General features: G+C 50.1%; 1 protein-coding gene across 1 annotated transcript in view; it reads right to left on the bottom strand.

Moving 5' to 3' along the window:
- The window catches only part of DUOX1 (dual oxidase 1), a 29,599-nt gene extending 12,993 nt beyond the window's left edge, over nt 1-16,606 (bottom strand). The window contains exons 1-20 of the mRNA XM_080931580.1: nt 16,496-16,606; nt 14,457-14,540; nt 13,887-14,051; nt 13,033-13,220; nt 12,669-12,870; nt 12,343-12,509; nt 11,906-11,966; nt 11,717-11,813; nt 10,923-11,013; nt 10,131-10,233; nt 9,746-9,918; nt 7,997-8,172; nt 7,619-7,737; nt 6,938-7,075; nt 6,148-6,261; nt 5,255-5,454; nt 4,477-4,662; nt 1,141-1,366; nt 870-963; nt 494-669 (exon numbers count right to left, since the gene is read on the bottom strand). Of these exons, the coding sequence (XP_080787706.1) occupies nt 494-669; nt 870-963; nt 1,141-1,366; nt 4,477-4,662; nt 5,255-5,454; nt 6,148-6,261; nt 6,938-7,075; nt 7,619-7,737; nt 7,997-8,172; nt 9,746-9,918; nt 10,131-10,233; nt 10,923-11,013; nt 11,717-11,813; nt 11,906-11,966; nt 12,343-12,509; nt 12,669-12,870; nt 13,033-13,220; nt 13,887-14,051; nt 14,457-14,540; nt 16,496-16,553 (2,818 nt within the window). The 5' untranslated portion in view covers nt 16,554-16,606. The remainder of the gene's footprint in view (nt 1-493; nt 670-869; nt 964-1,140; nt 1,367-4,476; nt 4,663-5,254; nt 5,455-6,147; nt 6,262-6,937; nt 7,076-7,618; nt 7,738-7,996; nt 8,173-9,745; nt 9,919-10,130; nt 10,234-10,922; nt 11,014-11,716; nt 11,814-11,905; nt 11,967-12,342; nt 12,510-12,668; nt 12,871-13,032; nt 13,221-13,886; nt 14,052-14,456; nt 14,541-16,495) is intronic.
- Between the last annotated feature and the right edge of the window lie 1,862 nt (nt 16,607-18,468).

Here is an 18,468-nt window from a genome sequence, read left to right as displayed (position 1 = left end):
CCAGGAGCTAGGAGAAGCGTGGTTGCAGTCAACATTTCCTACTGAAGTAGCAATATATCAGTTATCTTGGCACTTTAGAGGTAGAGGCAGAAGATCAGACACAAGTTCAAGGCCAATTTAGTCTACATTGCAAGTTCTAGACCACCCACCATGCACATAGCAGGACTGTCTCAAACAAACAAACAAAAAGTATTCTACCCCATCCTTACCCCACCCACTGCAGCAGCCAGGATACATTCATAAGCCCAAGAAGGCACTTTCATCTTCCTGGGCCCCTTTCTCCATACAGATAAAAGTGAATTAGCAATGTTATTTGATAATTACATGGGTATAACAGATTATAATCCATACTGGCTACATTACGTATCCATTATTATACTTTTTAATTTTTTTTTGTTCTGTTTTTTTAAATAAAGTATTTCTGTGGGCTCCTAAAAGTATATAGGAATTATACCTAACAAGTAAATCAGCCCTGATGACCAGGCAGCCCCACCTTTGACACAGAGCTGTGTGAATCGGAGATCACTGTCGTGGTCCCTCAGCATGAAGTGGAAGTCCTCCCAGGTTAGCTCCTCCTTGTCCTGAAAGCCCGACTCCCGGAACATGGACTCTACCACCTCAGCCAGCTGAGCCTTGGACAAGCAGTTGTTGGAGATCTCGATGAAGGACCTAGGGTTGGAAGCAGGCACCATGCAGGGCCCTTGATAACAGGGTCCCAGCTAGCTAAATCCCAAGCCCCTATTAGTTCTAGAAGGTTCTGGTTACAAAGATAAAGAGGATTCCTCCTACTTCTCCTTTATACTGCTGCTATCCCACTGATGGCCCCTTCTCCCTGGCAGTTTCTGTCCTGCCTGCTGGAGAGGACCAACCTTAGCATCCTAATGAACTCATCCTTAGAAATGAGACCGTTCCCATCAAAGTCATACATTCGGAACATAAGGCGAGACTTCTCCTCCGGGGAACCTGGAAGAAGGAGGGTTCTGTGAGGAGAGACCTACCCAACCTCTAGAATCCCTTTCTAGACTACCAGGCATCTGCCATGGCTGAAGGTCTAGCCTCAGGCCTCTCCTCCAATAGGTCAGCTACACTTCAACATCAGTGCCCCACCTCTGTCCGGACAATTATTTTCTCCTTCCTCACCTTTCATGAAGACCACCAGGATGTCCAGGAACTCCCGGAAGGACAGGTAGCCATTACCATCCTTGTCAGCCAGAGAAAACATGGACTCCACAAACATATCCTGGGGCTTGAGGCCTAGGGAGTCCGCAAACTCGGCTCTGCTCAGTTCACAGGTCAGAGCCTCACGAACTTTCGTCGACGAGTCCAGGGGCAGAGTCCCTGCATCTGCTTGATTGATGTCCAACACCTGCATTTAGGCAGTCCCAAAGGTGGGTGGTGGGGGAAAAGAGGAGGTAGCCTTCACTTCCAGGTTGATGGCGCCACTTTCTGAGGCAGATATGTGTCCAGCACACCCCCATAGGCAGCTCAGGCCTGTGGGTATATATCTATAAGATTATATTTATACCATAGAGTCCTGGTCCTCTGACTGAGCCGAATGAACCAGGTATGTATATTCCACCCAACATGGGCATTTGGAATTAGAACCACGAGGTCCCAGATAAGCTTTGACATGAGCACAGTGGGTTCACAGTTACAGTGGGAAGAAGAGTCAAGGAGAAAGCAGAGGTAATCAAAGACAGGCCTTGTTTTGCTGACATCTTTCTCTTCCAGATCTCCTCCAGCCAAGCCAAAGACCCCGCTTTGGGGTTCCTGAGACTATGTGAATCCTTCATGTCTGACTTACATCTCAAGTGTTTGGGAGAGGAGGAGTCTTCTTATGGGCCACCTTCACCTCACCCAGGGACTGCCCCAGCAAGAGAACGGAGAGAGAGGGAAGCAGGTAGGCACAGGCCACAATACCTGTTTTTCCTGCCTATTAACAGCTGCTCAGTCCCAGCCTGACTGTGTCTCATGAGGCAAGCATTGCAGCTTCAGGAAAGAGCCTGGGGCCGGAGGTAAGAGACCTGGGTTCATGTCCCAGTGCCACCTGTGTACTACATAACCTCAGGCGCATCCTTTGTTTGTCTGGGGTTCATTTCCTCACCAGCCTCATTTATCTCTCAGGTTATGATGGGAAACAGCAAGAGAGGCTGCACAGGCGAGGGTTTAAAAACGGAAGGCACAGGGCAGCTGTGGGGATGGGTAACCGTCCATTAAACTTCCAGAACAGGGTCTTCCCTTCATCCTGATGAAACCTGACCTGAGTATAGATGCCCAGATCCTGCTTGTGCTCAAGCAAGGAGCTCTACCCCACCAGCCAAGGGTCCCTTGTTTCTTGGGCAAATTCCACATTCAATTAGGTGGAGAGTTAAGGCTGACCCAGATATATGCACACTCCCATTAAATGACGGTCTTCTATATGAATCCTGTCCTAGCCAGCTGCCTTTTTCCTTCTCAGACAGACACACACTCTCTCTCTCTTCTTTACTCCTACTCCTTTCTCCTGGGCCAAAACTCTTCCAACTTCAAGCCCTTGCCAATCATCATGAACTTTCACCGGACTGAACGCTTTTCTTCTCTAAGGTCTTAGATCACATGTTTCCTGCATCACTTTTATAATCTTCATCTCTTATCGGTCTTTTGTGTGACTATCACCACTACCCCAACAGAATGACTAACTTGTTAGGTATGGCATACGTGCTGCATTCATGTCTACCCATAAACCCCAAGCTGGGGATAGAACCCAGAGTCTTGCTCACAGCAAGTACTTTACCACTAATCTATGTCCACAGACATCATTGGTTCTGAGATAGTAGCCCAGGCTAAACTTGAACTCCAAATCCTCCTGTTTCTCCTTTTCAGTGCTAGGACTACAGGTGTGTGCCTGTGCCATGTTTTCTACATTCAATCTTCTGTCTCCACTATAGTGTTCTCTCCAGATTACCTTTGCTTTTGTACCAGATGTGGACATCAGTCTTGGGATTTCCCCTCTATCAAATTTTCCACATCTTCCTGGTAGTTCTCAGAAACACATACAGCAGCCATTACATCTCCCCGATGCACTCCCCAAAGAAGGAATGGAGTATGGTCTCAGGGTCCCCACAGTATTGGCTTGCCCTGCTTCCTTCCTTCACATTGTCTCCCTGGAGTCTTACATCAGGAGACAGGATTCAGATGGGTTGGAACATCTTCGAAGTAGATATGAGAAGAATTTAAAGACTACTTTTGCAGAAGAGCACCATCTTTTCAAGTGGGCCTACAGGCTCCTCAAAGCAGAGCAGGTCTAGGCAGCTGTGCCTTTATTTTGTGTATCTCCTGGGGCTTTCATTTCCTGCTCGGCTCAGGCACAAAGGATTGTTAATTGATAAATGAGTGTCTCTCTAAAACCTGAAACTAGCGGCTAGAGAGATGGCTAAGGGTTAAGAGCACGCATGCTTCTCTTCAAGGGGATCCAAGTTCAGTTCCCAACACCCACATTAGGTTTCTTAGGAAGTTCACAACCTCTTGCCTGTCATTCAAGTCCCAGGGGGATGTGATAACCTCTGTCCTCTGCTGGCACCCACATTCATTAGTCCCTCACCAAAGTGGACATAGTTAAAAAGAAATCCTTTTGGAAAAGAAAAAGACAAAAGGCAAACAAAAACTAACTCTCTGATGTCATCAGGGTGATCAGTCTTAAATTCACCTACTCTATCTCATCCCTTTTCAAGGACGAAGATGTTGAGAAGAGAGTAACAAAGGTATTTTACCACCAGACTGTATATCCTGTTCCAGACCCCTGAAAATCTCTAGTTACAGCCGTGAACCTACAGTCACCTTGGTCTTCAGGAAAAGCAAGCAGAACCTGCAGGCAGATCACCCTGTGATAGCATTACTCTTTAAACAGAAGCCGGTACCCCATGATAGGAACTGAGGCTGTCCAACTAAGCAAAATCATTTATTGTATGGGAGCCAGGATGCTTCCCTTAGTAACAGGGAGTAACATAGTCACTGGAGCTAACTTGAAAATCTGACACTGAAACACTAGCCAACCGGACCACGGTTTGACTAATGGGCTAACTCCACAAGCCTCTAGGCCCCTCTTCTGCCCATTCCCTATGTAATCTGGAAGTATTTGTCAGTACCCTCAAAGACAGTGTTTAGATGTTCCATCTGTCTTCCCAATGTGGCTGTGTTGATTCGATTCCTTCCCTGAGTAGCCACTATGACTGACTTGCGAGACAAGTGGCTGAAACTAATCTGTTGGGACACACTCCTACCCCCACAGCTCCAGATCTGGCCTCTGGCTTAGCACTCCAGCAGCATAAAAGCCTGGTGACTTGACCAAATTCAGGACAGACGTTTCAGCTGAGAATTCAAGCCCTGAGATCTGAATGATGGTCCCCATGGCCTCATGTAGGAAAGGATGCTACCACACACAAGTGCAAGCACACACACACACACACACACACACCAGATCTGATCCAGTGTACACACCTGAGAGAAAAGGTGCCTGAAGAAGGTCTCCAGGAGGTGACCCCGTTGTTGCTTGGTCACTGCTGCCCTCATCAGCTCCTGCTCCCTCAGCTCCCACTGCTGGAAGCTCAATCCGTTCTCCTTCAGAGCACCCCTGATGTTTTCCACCAGTGCCTGTCGTTCCTCCTCCGTGTTCAACAACAGCACCTTCAAAGGGAGCAGAAGCAGAGGCGAACGTGTCAGAGCCCCTTAAGGACACACAAGGGGTCATTGGTATGGCCTTGCAAAAGAGCTAATTATCTTTCATTTACAGAAGAGAACCTGTGCTTTGGTGAGCCATATTCCATACTGGAGAAAAGCCGGAGGGGAGTGGGCAGGCGGGGCAGAGAGGGTGGAGTGTTCTGATCCAGGTAGTCAGAACCCCTGATCAGCCTGTTTAACTCCCCTCCAAGTCCTGACTGTGATGTAAAGCGAATAAGTACATTAATTAGTGGGGGGGGAGGGGAGAAAAAAGAAAATCCTCTAGAGTCCAAAATAAGAGAATAGGGAAGAGAGAACCCAGGTTGTTCCAGGAACTCATGGTTAGAACCTATAACCAAAGGAGGCTGCCAGCTGCTGTCACAGTGTGAGGAGACCGTGTCAGCAGATCCAGAACAGGACAGACATGTTCAAACTTATCTCTCTCTCTCTATCAGGTACTAAATCTGGGTACTAGAAGCCAAAATCCCTGTCTCTTGGCTCAGTGTTCCTTTCCCTTTATTTAACTGCCTCATCCGCCATGAGGCCAGCTGGGCCATACCAGGTCATACTCCTTGGGGATCTTGAGCAGCAGGGTGCGGCGTCCACGGTTGCTGGACAGGATGAGGTTGACCTGCTGTGGGGGCCGCAGTTGGATGGTGCGAAGCACAGTGAGCCTGCCATCCACTACTCGGATCTGTCCAGGCTGTAAGTGCACAAGCACCGGCCTACAGGGTTCCTTGCGGCCCTGCCACTCCAAAGCTGGGAAGCAAGAAATGGGGCTGGGTCAGCTGGAGTCAGAAGGACACATAAGGAGAGAGAGGGACCAGTGCAGCAGCAACGTGACCCCATCCCGGACTGTGGGGGTCATTCTCTCCCCGACAGTTGTGCTGTTCCTCTAACCCAGGAGGCAAAAAAGGGCCACTGTTTCCTGAGTGTTTGCTGGATGCCCAGTCTAGTGCTTTCGATTCGCTATTACATTTCCCCACAACCTAAGAGACAGGCACCGTTAGGATCCCTACTTTACAGATAAAAACCAAACAAACAAACAGGTTTAGAGAGATTTAAAACGAAATCTGCCTAAGGTCCAACAGCTAGTCCGCAGCGGTGGAGCCGAGATTCCTGCTTGACTTCGGAACTTCTTTAAGTATTCCTGCTGCCTGCAGTTCCAGCAGAAGATGCCACAAAGCCGTTCAGGACTTGTGAGTCACAGCCCTCTGAGATGAAGGCAGGGTCGTATGACTCTTCTACTGCTCAATCACATTCCATTTATTTAGGATCATTGGGAGGAGCTTTGAAGCTTGGAAAACTGCAGCTCCAGTTCCTCTGTAGCTTTCTCCAACCTGCCCCAGCTTTACCTACAACCCTAGGAATGCGGATCTTTCTCCTTGGACTCCTGACCATAGCCCCAAGTCATGGCCTTCCCATCACTGCCTTGGCTACCCCCAGGCCTACCTTCCACTCCCCCTACAAGCTTCTCAGACATGATGCTCTGGCGGTCTTGTCTCTGGAGCCTCTTGAAATTCCTCATCCGAAGCCGGGCAACAATCCAGGCACTGAGGAGGCTGACTGGTGTGAGAGGAGAAGGATGTTCAGGGGGAAAGAGAAGAGAGAGAGAGAAGTCACTCCCTTCTCAACTTCTTTCCTTAGAAAGAGCTCCTACTATCCCTACCTTCAGACCCTCCTGCAGTCCAACTTTCAAATTGTGAGGCTCCATAGAGGGAACATGTTGCATCATGGGAAACTCTGGGTAGTGTCTAAAATATCAGCCACCATTGCTTCCATTACCCAAGTCTTTTCCCAGCCAGAAACTAAGTCCAGATTCCTCAAGCCACAAGCTAGACACACCATACTAGGCTGCTGGGCCACCCACATACAGCCTTACCATGCTCCTGTTCCAGAAACTATGTCTGCCCCAGCTCTGCTTCCGAAACTGAGGATTTGTCTCTGATAGCTCCCTAGGCTGGCAGGCTCTTACAAACAGCGCTAGACTAGGGACTCTTAAGGACTCTTGACCAAGCTAGTCCGGGGACCCAGAATGGGCATTCCAGAAGATCAGAAAGGCAAATCTCCCTGGAGGTCACTTATCTGTGGCCAGACACATTTCCCTCCCCTAATGATTTTCTCACCACCCAGAGGGACAGTATTCTGCACTGTTTGTTGTTATGCATAAAACCAATCCCAGCCCACCCCTCCAGACTACACCTTTCAATAGCCCCACCTTGCCTACCCATTACTCTCCTACCTAAGGGGAAACAGCAAAGGGCCCCGATGGTGAGTCCGAAGCCAAATCCACTCCCCTCGAAATAGTCCCGAATGAAGAGGGGGGCACAGGCTGGCAGGCCCTTGGTGCTGAGCTGACTTGGCTGTGGACAGGGGTCTCCTGGAGAGGCAGAGGAAATCGGAATACTCAGTACTCTGCCACAATCTGGCACAAAGGTCACTGAGGAGGTGAGGGTGACTGGGAACTAGAGAGGTTGGGGCTGTTTTATCCCCTTTCATTGCAGCAATAGAATAGCATTTGGATAGCAAGCAGGTCCCAGCATGAACCTCAAAATCTCTAACCCTGTCTTGTCCCCACATCTTTTGTTCAGCACTGCAGTGGAATATAATATCCTTTACCTTCATTTGGGCCTCTGAATTCCACTCACAGACCCATCCCGTTCCATCTGAGCGAAAGAATCTCCCTCTCTGCCCCCAGGTCGTTGAGAGAGTTGGCCCTGCCCCCAATTCAATATCCACTAAGTTTGTGCAAAGGGAAACTGTATGTGGCCACCCTGGCACCTAGAACCAAATTTCTGAAGGGCAGAACCGTAGCTCACACCTCACTTGGAATGGTCACCAAGCCACATCAAACCAAGCCTTCCGTTGAGAAAGGACAAGACTCTGGATCCATGTCCCCTCCAACTACCTCTAGGTAACTTACCTGCAAGCCAAAAGAAGACACTGGGCTGTAGGGCACTGGGGTCCACATTGGTGACAGCCACTAGAATATCCCATAGAGAAGTGTTTCGGATCTCTGCAATCTCTTCCTTAGAGAACAATCTGAACACAAGAGAGGTGGGGAAACTGTTAGGGTTAAGGAGAGATTGGGGACCTCACACTCAGGTATCCCATGCGGAAAGAGTCCCTGCCCCATAGCTGTTTGTAAGAGCCTGCCAGCCTAGGGAGCTGTCAGAGACAAATCCTCCCATGAGAGACCCGGAGGGGCTGGAATTGAGGCCTGCGGGAGCTGTGTAGGGCTGAGCGGAGGGCTTGTGGCCCAGGCTGTGATATTCTAAGACACGGCCCAGGCAAGCCTCACCCGTTCCTGCTGTTTTCAAACCAGTAGCGGTCACCATCTCGTAGCCTGACAAACTGATCAAGGACAATGGTGCTGAAAAGGGGTCCAGGGTCTCCGTGGCTCTCCAGAAGCCCCCCTGGGAGTAGCTCCAGCCGAGACAGATCCTGATCATATAGGGCAGCTGTGGCCTCCAGCACCTGGAACAGAGGGTGTTTGAGAGGACTCAGCCACAAGTCCTGGGCAGAGACAGCTCCAAGCATTAGCCCCTGGGCCAGTAACAACAAATGACCTTAACAACAACTCATTCTTAGAGAGTACTTATTACACCCCAGGCTTTGTTCTGAGTGCTTTTTCTAAGTTAGCTCATTTACAGGAACCTTTCCCCAGCTTGATTCCAGTTCCTATTCTATGAAAAGAAAAAACAAAACAACACACACACACACACACACACACACACACACACACACACACACACAACAAAAAACAAAACCAAAACCAGCCAGTCCTCCACACAGAGGACTGTGAAAGGTTGGAGGTCTGGATGATACTATAAAAGGCTTCTATCCTTAGAGTTAAAAACAACAACATTAAACAACTATATCTCTAGCAATTTGTGGTCCCAGCTGCTCACATCTGTAATCCCAGCACTGAGAAAGGGAGGCAGGGGGATCACCATGAATTCAAGTGAGAGTATTAAAAAAAAAGTCTGACTACCCATTGTTGTTTGTTTTAAAACAGAGTCTCACTCTGCCCCAGGCTGGCCTGGAACCAAAGTACTCCTGCCTCTGCCTCCCAGTGTGCTGGGGCAGAGACATGGGTGTCTCTAGTGAGGACTTGTCTCTGATACCTCACCCACCAGTCTCTACTCTGCTATTAGCTTAATTTCTTATATTATATTATTATTATTAGTGTGTGTGTGTGTGTGTGTGTGTGTGTGTGCATGCGCACGTGTAGAGACCAGAGGATAACTTTCAGGAATTGGTTTACCCCTCCCATCATGAGAATCCTAGGGGGGATCACACTTGGGTTGTCAGGCTTGGCAGCAAATACCAGTCAAGCCATTTTGACACCGCCTGTGCTTTACTTGTATCTAAGTACCTGAACAGATTCATTCCAGTGACTCCTAACCGAAGCCAAAGACTTATTCCTACTGACTTGTCTCACGATATTTATGTCATGTAGATTTTACAAGTTTGTAACTCGTACACCAAGTGAAGAGATTCCAGGTCCAGCAGGTTTGCCTTTTGACTCTGAAGGCCCAGGTAAGTAAATAGTAAGTAAATATGCATTTACTAAATAGGCATTAAAATCTGTTGCTTGCCACACACTCACTTGGTAGACATTGATTTTGTGACTCTTAACAATCCTATAGTGGGTACTGCGGGTCCTTGACTCAGGAACAAGTTATGTTTCTATGCAGTGATTGATATTCCAGCTGCCTTCACCCTTAAGTTAGCTGTTACACTCTGAGCTATCATAAAGGCAGCTGAAATATCATTACACAGAAACATACAAGGACCTATGATACCCACATATAAGCAACACATAGTTAATACATTTTTACCGGACCTGGGCCTTCAGAGTCAAAAGGCAAATCCTGCTGGAATCTCTTGACTTGGTGTACAAGATTGGAAAATGTGACCTGCATGAGTTTTGTTTCCTCATCAACTGTCAGTCTCTGGTACCCATGTTTTACTGTTCATCTTCCCTGTTTGGACAATGTGCCCAGGCCTCTCCCTCCCAGCCCTCTGGGTCCTGACCCTTCCTCACAGTGCCATTGCTCCTCCAGAGTGCAGGGTTGATGTCCTGCCAGTGGGAAATGGGAGGCAGGCCCAGTGCCTCCCTGGCTTTGGTGTAAGAAGGCAGGCCTAGATCCCGACCCCTCTGCAGGCAGCTGGCCAGGTAGTCTGTACGGGAAAACTTCAGTGGCCCAGGCCAGAAATCTGAAAAAGAAATACTAAAGGGTTGGAAGGAGTTGAAGGCCAACGATGCACCCTCCAGCCCAGGCCACCCTAGCCGATCCCAGAAATATCTGAGCCGTGGATCAGGAATTCTCTCAGCCCTGAGAACTCCTCCCTGCCTGTCTCTGCAGGTCCTGCAGGCTCTCCTCCCAGGGGCAGAAGCTCACAGGCTGCAGGACCAGCCTCAGGTTCACCTTGCATATCCTCTACCAGCACGTGGTCCTCTCTCTCAGCAATCTGGGAGACCATGCCCAGCAGCAGCGCATCCACATCTTCAGCCCTTTGTAGCCTGGGGTGCTTAAGGAACGGTGAGAAGACAGACGTGGCTATTGGACCAGAGTCTGAGTGCCTGGCTCCCTCTGCCTCATCTGCCACACCCTGGAGCCTGGTGAGCTCCTGGTGAGCGTTTCTCGGTTTCGGGCTAACTCTGCACTCATGGTAAATGATATTCCCACCCAAAGCTGATGTGTTGGAGCTCAGGGGGGTTTAGACTTTTATTCTGTCCTAGGAGAGTTGACTTGTGATTGGCAAGGACACTAGAGCATCTAGATGCTCATTTTTGCTCTCCCATTAACCAGTTGTGCGGTCCTACAGAAGTCACGGGACCTGTTTGAACCTGCTCTTCCCCTTTTGCTAGAAAAGGAACCCAAGCTGGGGGTGAAGACACCCCATAGCAATTGTCTAGCTGGATGCTCCAAAGCCTCCAGAGGCCCAGAGTTGTCAAGGGAGACACCTTGGAGAGAGTAGATATGGAACCACACCTGAACACACAGTCCCCCTCCTCTCCTGTCCCTCATATGCAGCCCTTGGGTGAGGATAGGGGACTGACTCTTGACTATGTCCCCAAACTGTTCCCTTCACTCTAGCCCATCCAAGCAGCCTACTTCAGCCACAGTGTCTACCCTCGCTCACACACTTAGGCACACCCACATGCAACATACACAACACATGTATTTATCAATCCAAGATTTATCTCCAAGTCTAACCTCTCGACTCCAGTAGCTGTTACAGACCCGGAGGGCTCCGGAGACACTCGAGTTGCCATTGGCAATCCCCTGGAAGTGGCAACTGGCATTCCTAAAATGCAAGGAGCAAAAATGGTTACTAAGACCATGGGGTGCTAGTGCCAGGCATCAATCAGCTTTGGTTTGCAAGACTTCAGCCAGGGGGCCCCGGCCATACCCTTCCTCTTCTGCTATGGAATCAAGACCTCGATAGTTACTGAGTATTTTGACTTTTGGAAAGTTCCTACCTCCCATCTGATGACACATCTGAAAACTTGGCCATTTAAAAAAGAAATCTATCCATACTATCTCCACATGGATAAGAGTATACACAGAAACAAAGTGGTCTCACAGTTAGGGGTCCTTTGATGGGCACTGGAGACTGGTTGCAAGACCCTCACTGATACCATGGATGCATATATCCTTGGCGTAAAATGTTGTAATGTTTGCCTATCATCTATGCATATCAGCTCATGCAGAGTCTTTGTATGTATGTTTGTACACACACACACACACACACACACACACACACACACACGTGATATGGGTTCAGGCACACATAGAGTCCAAAAGTATGTTTGGGTGTCAGTCCTTGGAAGTTCTCCACCTTGTTTTGTTTTGTTTCTCTGGGACCTACTTAAAAACAGACCCCCCTCCATTTTCGCTGTTCTCTCTTGCTGCTTCAAACTGATGGAATTCTGTCCCAAGGGCTCCAGAAGGCAGCTTTTCATCAAAAAATAGGTCCAAGACACAAATATGTGAGTTTCCTCTCCTACCTCATGTAGACTCCAGGGGGCACCATGGTAGAGAGGAACTGCTCAGAGGCCACCACGAACTCTGGGGAGATGCTGGGGTCCAGAAATGGATGGTATCCTGAGGTAAGAGGAGAAACGGACACATTAAGGCTTTAAATCCCTACTAAAAGACACGCGGGGATTTCTCAGCCCTCCTCCGGACCCCCTCACCTGTATAATCTGGGGGAGTTTGTTTCAGGAAGCTGGGCAGCCACTCATACATCGCAATGTTCTGAGGATCAAGAGGTAAAAAGATGTGTGTGGGATTGGGCCTGAGGCCCGGGGAGGCTTGTGGGTAGACATGAGGACCAGCAAGGCTGATCATGTGAGAAAAGCTTTACAACAATGACATCAAGTAGTAGGCTTTTCGTAGAATTTACTGAGGAGAGATGTTAAGTAATGTCGAACCCAAAATTATCTGGCATAGAGCGTTGTTGCCTCTCTCTAATGGACAGTAGTTTTTCCTACACATTAGCTCTCCTGAAGAAGGACCCTCCTAGAAAGGGACACACAGGAAAGGGGCCCAAGACCAGGGAAGCTTTGCTAGGGGAGCAGAGTCTCTCTGGACCCTACACACAGGTGGACACTGGGCAGGCGGCACGACTCACCTGGTAGGTGGCAATGACCCTCTTGCGAGCATGCTGGAACAGCTCCTCATCCCCCCAGTGCGGGTGCTCCTGCGCCAGCCTCCTGGCACACAGGTTGTGGTAGCGAAACCACAACAAGCCCAGTGCCTGCAGAAAGGGCTCCCTGTTCCCGCGCTGGGCCCCGAAGGCTGCATCCATGTGGGGGAAACAGGACAAGGGGATGAGCAACAGCCTGAGCCAGGGGAGCACAGACACACAGGCAGTCCCCACTCCTCCAGTATGCCCCCCCCCCGCAGCAGCCTGGGGCCTCCAACCCTACCCTTCCTGCCAGGACCCCTCAGCCTCACCATACAGCCCCCGCGGCCCGCCCTGCCCCGTGGCGGGGTCCGGGGCCATCCACATGAGCAGGGAATTCTGGGAGTCCCGCGGGAAAGCGGGGTCGGGCCCAGAAGCCAGCTGTCCTCCAGAGAAGCTCCTCAGAGTGTCACTCCAGGAGTGAGAGGAGCCATAGATGGCGCTGCCATCTAGCCAGCCGGTCACCTGGTTGGTCTGCAGGGATGAGCAGGGTCAGGAGTGCCAGGCAGGTGCCTGCTGATGGGCAAGAGCCCCACCCTGCCCGGCCTTCCCAGCCAGACCCCAGGCCTCCAGCGGATCCTGCTTCAGATCCCCTCCTGCCTCTCTGCCCTGCTGCCTTTGGCTGCCTGGCCTCACCAGGTCCCTGGGGTTGCTGGGGCTCTGTCCAGTCTTGGGGTCCCAGCGGCTCCTCTGAAAGGGCAGCACCACGTTCCCGCGCTTGTCGGGGTCGAACACCGGGTCCCCACGCGGGATGTAAATGTTGAGGAACTCTGCGGGGCAACCTGGCGTTTCCACACTCACCAGGTCGGAGAGCACGTGGTAACCTGCCCATAATGTAGGAGGATTTGCTGGGCCAGCCGAGGGCCATGATTTTCCCTGCCTCAAGTATGGAGTCCCAGCCACCCCCACCCCATACTCGAAGCTTCAGAACACTCATCTATTATAGGCAAGTCCAAGCCCTGACTTCCACATTCCCTCCTGATTCTGTCTCTTCTGGCCTGCCTGTGCCTACACCTGCTCTAAGATGTTGTCATTGTCAGTTTGGCATTCTCCTTGGTAACTGGGAGGTGTACAGTAGGCAGGGTTGTCAGCACCAGCTCCGACATGCAGCTGGGAGCCTCCCTGGAGGCCTGCAGCCAAGTAGCAAGTCACGTGGGAGTTAGCATGGAGACCCAACATGGCCAGTAGGAGCCATCATTGCTGGAGGACCAACCCCTTGTCACTGAGCTTGTGACACCCTAACGCCCCCATAGTGCCCTCTCTGCCGAAGCTAGAACCCTTCCTTCTCCCTGGTCTGTTCTAGGAGGAGCACGGTCCCAGGGACAGTCTACCCCAACCCTCCCCCAAAGTGAAGAGATGCCCTTTTCCTCTCCTCCATATTTCCTACCACGACAAGGAAGATTCTTGCCGGTCAGACCTCACTTCGGCATATCTCGCCCCCATCTGCATTATTCCTAGCCTTTTTAATGGCTTCCTCCTCCAGCTCTCACCAAAGAAGACACCCAGGACTGTACGGTTCCGAAGAGACGGTTGCCCTGCAGGACCTCTCATGACCCTGTTGCTGAGGTGTCGGGGGTTAGGCAAGTAGGGTTCTCTCAAGGGCTGATACACACCATCTGCATAGCTGGCTGGAGCAAGGCGCTGCAGCCGAGAGCCTGGCATAGGAGAGGTAAAGACAAGGAAGAATTTCAATTGTGTGTGTGTGTGTGTGTGTGTGCGCGCGCGCGTGCGTGCTTGCCTGCGTGCCTGCAGAGACCAGAGGCGTCAGAATGCCTAGACCTTGAGTTACAGGTAATCATGAGTTGCTGCAAACAGGTGCAGAGATCTGAACTCAGGTCTTTTGTAAGAGCAGCACCGTACTCTTAACCACTTAGCAATCTCCACAATCTCTGAACCTCAAGAGCATTCTTGACCTCTTCTGTGCCTCCATACACTGAACCCTAAAGCCTTAGATATTGGCAGCCTTCGATGATCCTTGAGATAACCTCTTGAGCTACTTGCCAGTCCTGACTCTCCACTGGTGGGTACCACCCTGGCCCTTGGGCTGTGCCCTCACCTACCTTTGCTGCCCCATTTGTGCTCCATGAGGTTGTTATACCAGCCATCAAATCGCTGTACCTCCCAAGAAATGGAGTTCTCAGCTCCTGTGTGGAGATGGGAAGGAGGTGACCAGGGAAGTGGATGCAGGGGGAGACCAAGGGCAAAGTGTTTTCTAAACTCAAGCCTACTCTTCGGGGGCCCCCAGTGAGGAAGACTCCTAGAGTGGAACATGGTACATCAGCGTGCAGAGCTGGCTGACAAACGGCCTCAGAGAGGAGGGAAAACAGTGGCAATCCAGAAGAGGACGCAGAAGCTTGGGGTCTCCTCACATCTCAAGTGCTCAGGAGACACACCAGGACAAACATCAACCCCAGTCCTCAGATACCTACCGCTTGGAACAAGGGCCAGCCACACCCTATAACTGGAAAGGACAAGTTATTCTGTGACCCATCCCTGGGCAGGGGCTACTCTACTCTGGTCTTTTTGCTAGTTTCTTGGGTGAGACCCAGGACTGATCCTGTGAGTGACGTCGTTCTGTCCTCTGGAACATCTTGTCACTCATCTCGTTCCTGTCCCTTTTCTTTTAAGATTTATTTATGTGTATGCGTGTTTTTGCACGCATGTATGTCTAAATACCACGTGCATGGCTGATGTGCAGAAGAGGGCTATTGATCCCTTGGAACTGAAGTTATGAATAGTTATGAGCTGCTATGTCAATATTAGGAATTGAACCCAGGTCCTCTGGACAGCCAGTGCTCTTAACTGCTAAGCCTTCTCTTCAACCTTAATTCCTGCTTATGATGCTACTCTAAAAACTCACAGCCCAAGAGAGAAGAGGGGGAGGGGTTGCTGAGGAAGCAGGATAAGAAGGCATGGTCTAGTAGATCAGGTAACCAGGCAGACATGACCCCCTAAAAAAAACAACTAGAAGACGTCTTTTCTACTCACCTTAGAGAACAGAAGAAAGCAAGAGGGGGCCCCACTGCTCTGAATGTCCAAGCTGTGGTGACATGTGTTGTCACTGACACATGAAGGTGCACATACAGACACTCATCAGGAAGGAAAATGACTTCATCTGGCCTAAGATCTAGGACAGTAGGGCAGCCCCACACACAAGACCTCCGAAATAAGGTGAACTGTAGCAGGCCAAGGACAGTAGCCTTTGGAGAGAGTATATCTTGGGGATAAGAGGCACAAACTGGGAGAGAAAATGAAGCCTTAGGAAGAACTAGAATTTGAGCCATTTTGGGAAGGGAGAAGTGTGGGGTCTGTTTCACCATCTCAACGTTGCTAGCCAGGAGGGTCATCTTCATTTATCATCTCCCAAGATGCAAAAGACTTTCAAGGTATGCTGTCGCTTGCTTGCTCTGAGACACTCTTAAGTTGCCCAGACTGACCTTGAACTCATGTACTAGAGGATGACCTTAAATTATTGACCCTCTCGCTTCTACCTTCAAGGTGCTGGCATAGCCAACTGTACCCAAATAGAAGCTTGCTCTTCTAAACCTAACCTACATGTAGTATCATGTGTCTGATTTCCTCTTCCGAGCCCTGAACTACAGGGGACAGCCACTAACTCCAAAGCTGGAATAGCTGTGGGTTATGTTGTGTTCTGAGGCTATTATTTTATTTTGTGCTTTTTTTTCCAGCATCAGGGATGAGACCCAGGGCCTCATACGTGCTGGGCAAACGCTCTACCACAAAATATCAAGATCATTTTGTCTTTAAAAAAAACAAAAACAAACAAACAAAAAAAAAAAACACTGGTGAACTGGTGAGTCCTTTTTAGCTTTGGCTCCAGTTTTACTCCAAGAAGCTTTATTGTCTTGGGTGTCTACTCAGTCTTTCCTACTTCATGTCAGGAGAAGAGAGACCCACACTAGAAACCATTTTCATCCTATTATCTACCCACTTGCTCAACAGCGAGCAACAAGCACCTGGTATATTCAGGGTACCACATCTGCTGGAGGATGGAGAAATGATTGACACATCTTTGAAAAACACCAGAGGACTTTGGTTCCTCTGATTCAATGCAGCTCTGTCTCAAGTCTGTACTCACCCAAAGAAGCCAGTGTCCCAACCAGGAGGGTCCAGGTCAGAGCTAAGTGGAACCCCATGATGAAACTGATAATGGGGGATTAAGTGTCGGAATACTTCAAAGCAGAGACCTAGAACAACAGGATAGAAGGATGAGCCCCAGGTATTCAAGAGAATCATAAGACAGGGCCCCTAAGAATCAAGGCTGAGGAGTTGGTCTTGGGGAGCAAAAAGCAAGAGACTCACTCTCTTAGAAGGTCTGCAGTTCATTCAATAAATAACTGGCCAACACGCGCTGTGTCCAGAACTGAACTCGGCTCTGGGGCCAGTGAGGAACAGAACAAAGCCAACCTTACCTGTGTGAACTTGTGAACTTTAGTTTCTCAGTCCATGAGCCCCCTTGCTTTGGCCCAGCTGCCCACAGAGGTTGCTCCATTGCCAGAGCCCAGCTTGGGAAGAGGGAGCTGAGGGACTCAGCTGAGGTCTCTGGCTCACTGTTCGTCCTCTGTGGGATCTGAGGTAAACCATTTATCTGATCCAACCCTTATCATCTTCTAGCCAAGGTGGGGAGCTTGCCTGAACTGTTCACTCCGAAGCGAGACCAGAGTCCGACCGGAGGTTGGGGTTGAATTCAAGCCAAGACAGGTGTAATACAAATTGGGCAGAGGCTGAAGTGTGACTCCTGAGAGTAAACTCAAGTGGAGTACCACACCAGCTGCTCTCACATCAGTCCTACCTTCCATGGGCCAACATTTAGGACTGCAGGTAAACAGAGGCAGCAGGGGACTCAAGCCAGGACTTCTCTGGCAAAATGTCACTGAAAATGTCCTAAAGACACCTGAAGATTGGAGCCAGGGGTGGTGAAAGTCACATGCTCAGAGAAAGCCAGGGCTCCTGAATGTGCTATTTAGTTGAAGGAGAGAGCCCAGCGGGTGACCTCATCCCCCACCCCATCTCCTACTAAGCAAGTGCAAAAACCCAGACCCTGCCCAGCCCCAACTCAGGATTCCATTTATCTAGAGGTTCTTTGGAGTGTGGCCTTTGTTAATGTTTGAAGAACTCGGAGAGTCTCAGAGAGTCAGAGCTGGTGTGTTGGGGTATGGTAGAGTGGTAGGCCACGGTTGTGTTTCGCTAATCCAAATAGTTTGACCCCTTTCCCTTCCAATCAAGTCTTTAGGAGCCTGGACTCCAAATGTAGATCCATCACTCCATCCCTAACACCCTGTAGGCTTTCGGGCCAGACTGCAGGGGGGGAGGGAGGGACGGGATAAACTGGAAAGGAGAGTGGCCATGCTAATAACCTCTGTGAGTAGGTAGCCCTTAACAGTTTACACAGTCACTTGGGTGTGGTAACGTCCCAAACAACCTGGAGATGAAGGCACAACTCCAGGGCAATGATGCCCCAGGCAGTGGCAGATCTGGGAGAGTTACATACTTGTCTGTTTCTTGCCGGCATGGCCATTTTTCCAAATCAGAGTCTTAGAATCGTGATTCTGTTGGCCCCGAGGTGGGAAGGAGAGGAAGATGAGTTAAAAGCCACAGAGATTCCAACCTGAAGACCCAGGGAGTAACTGTATACTGAAGACCAACAAAGTCTCTCCTTGGCACGATGCGCCGATGCCAAGAAACCCTCTAGGCCCAAACAAACTAGGTCACTCAACATTCTCTCGACCAGTTGACCCTGGTTTTTCAAAACGTTGGTGTGCCGAGCTCAGGTCTTAGCAAGGTCCCTTTTAGCCTCGGGGAAAGATTGGAGATACAGGAGGCTACATTTCCCATTCCGTAGAAAAGGAGGCCCACCCTTTCCCCACTGTCTCCACCCCTAGAGCCCGCTCCCTTGGAGCACCCCCTCCCGTGGGTCAGGAAAAATGTTCTGGAATCTAACCTTAGCTTCTGGTCGCCCCAGCCTGGAACTGTGGATAGGCTCCGGGCCGTCTCCCGGTTCTCTGTACCCTGCTCGGTTCTGGCAACTTCTCCAGCTCCGAGTCGGGGCGG

This window comes from Micromys minutus, assembly GCF_963924665.1.
Source record: "Micromys minutus genome assembly, chromosome: 17".
Classification (NCBI taxonomy): Eukaryota; Metazoa; Chordata; class Mammalia; order Rodentia; family Muridae; genus Micromys; species Micromys minutus.
The sequence above is the reverse complement of the archived record's forward strand: the minus strand, read 5'-3'. Positions and strand labels throughout refer to the sequence as shown.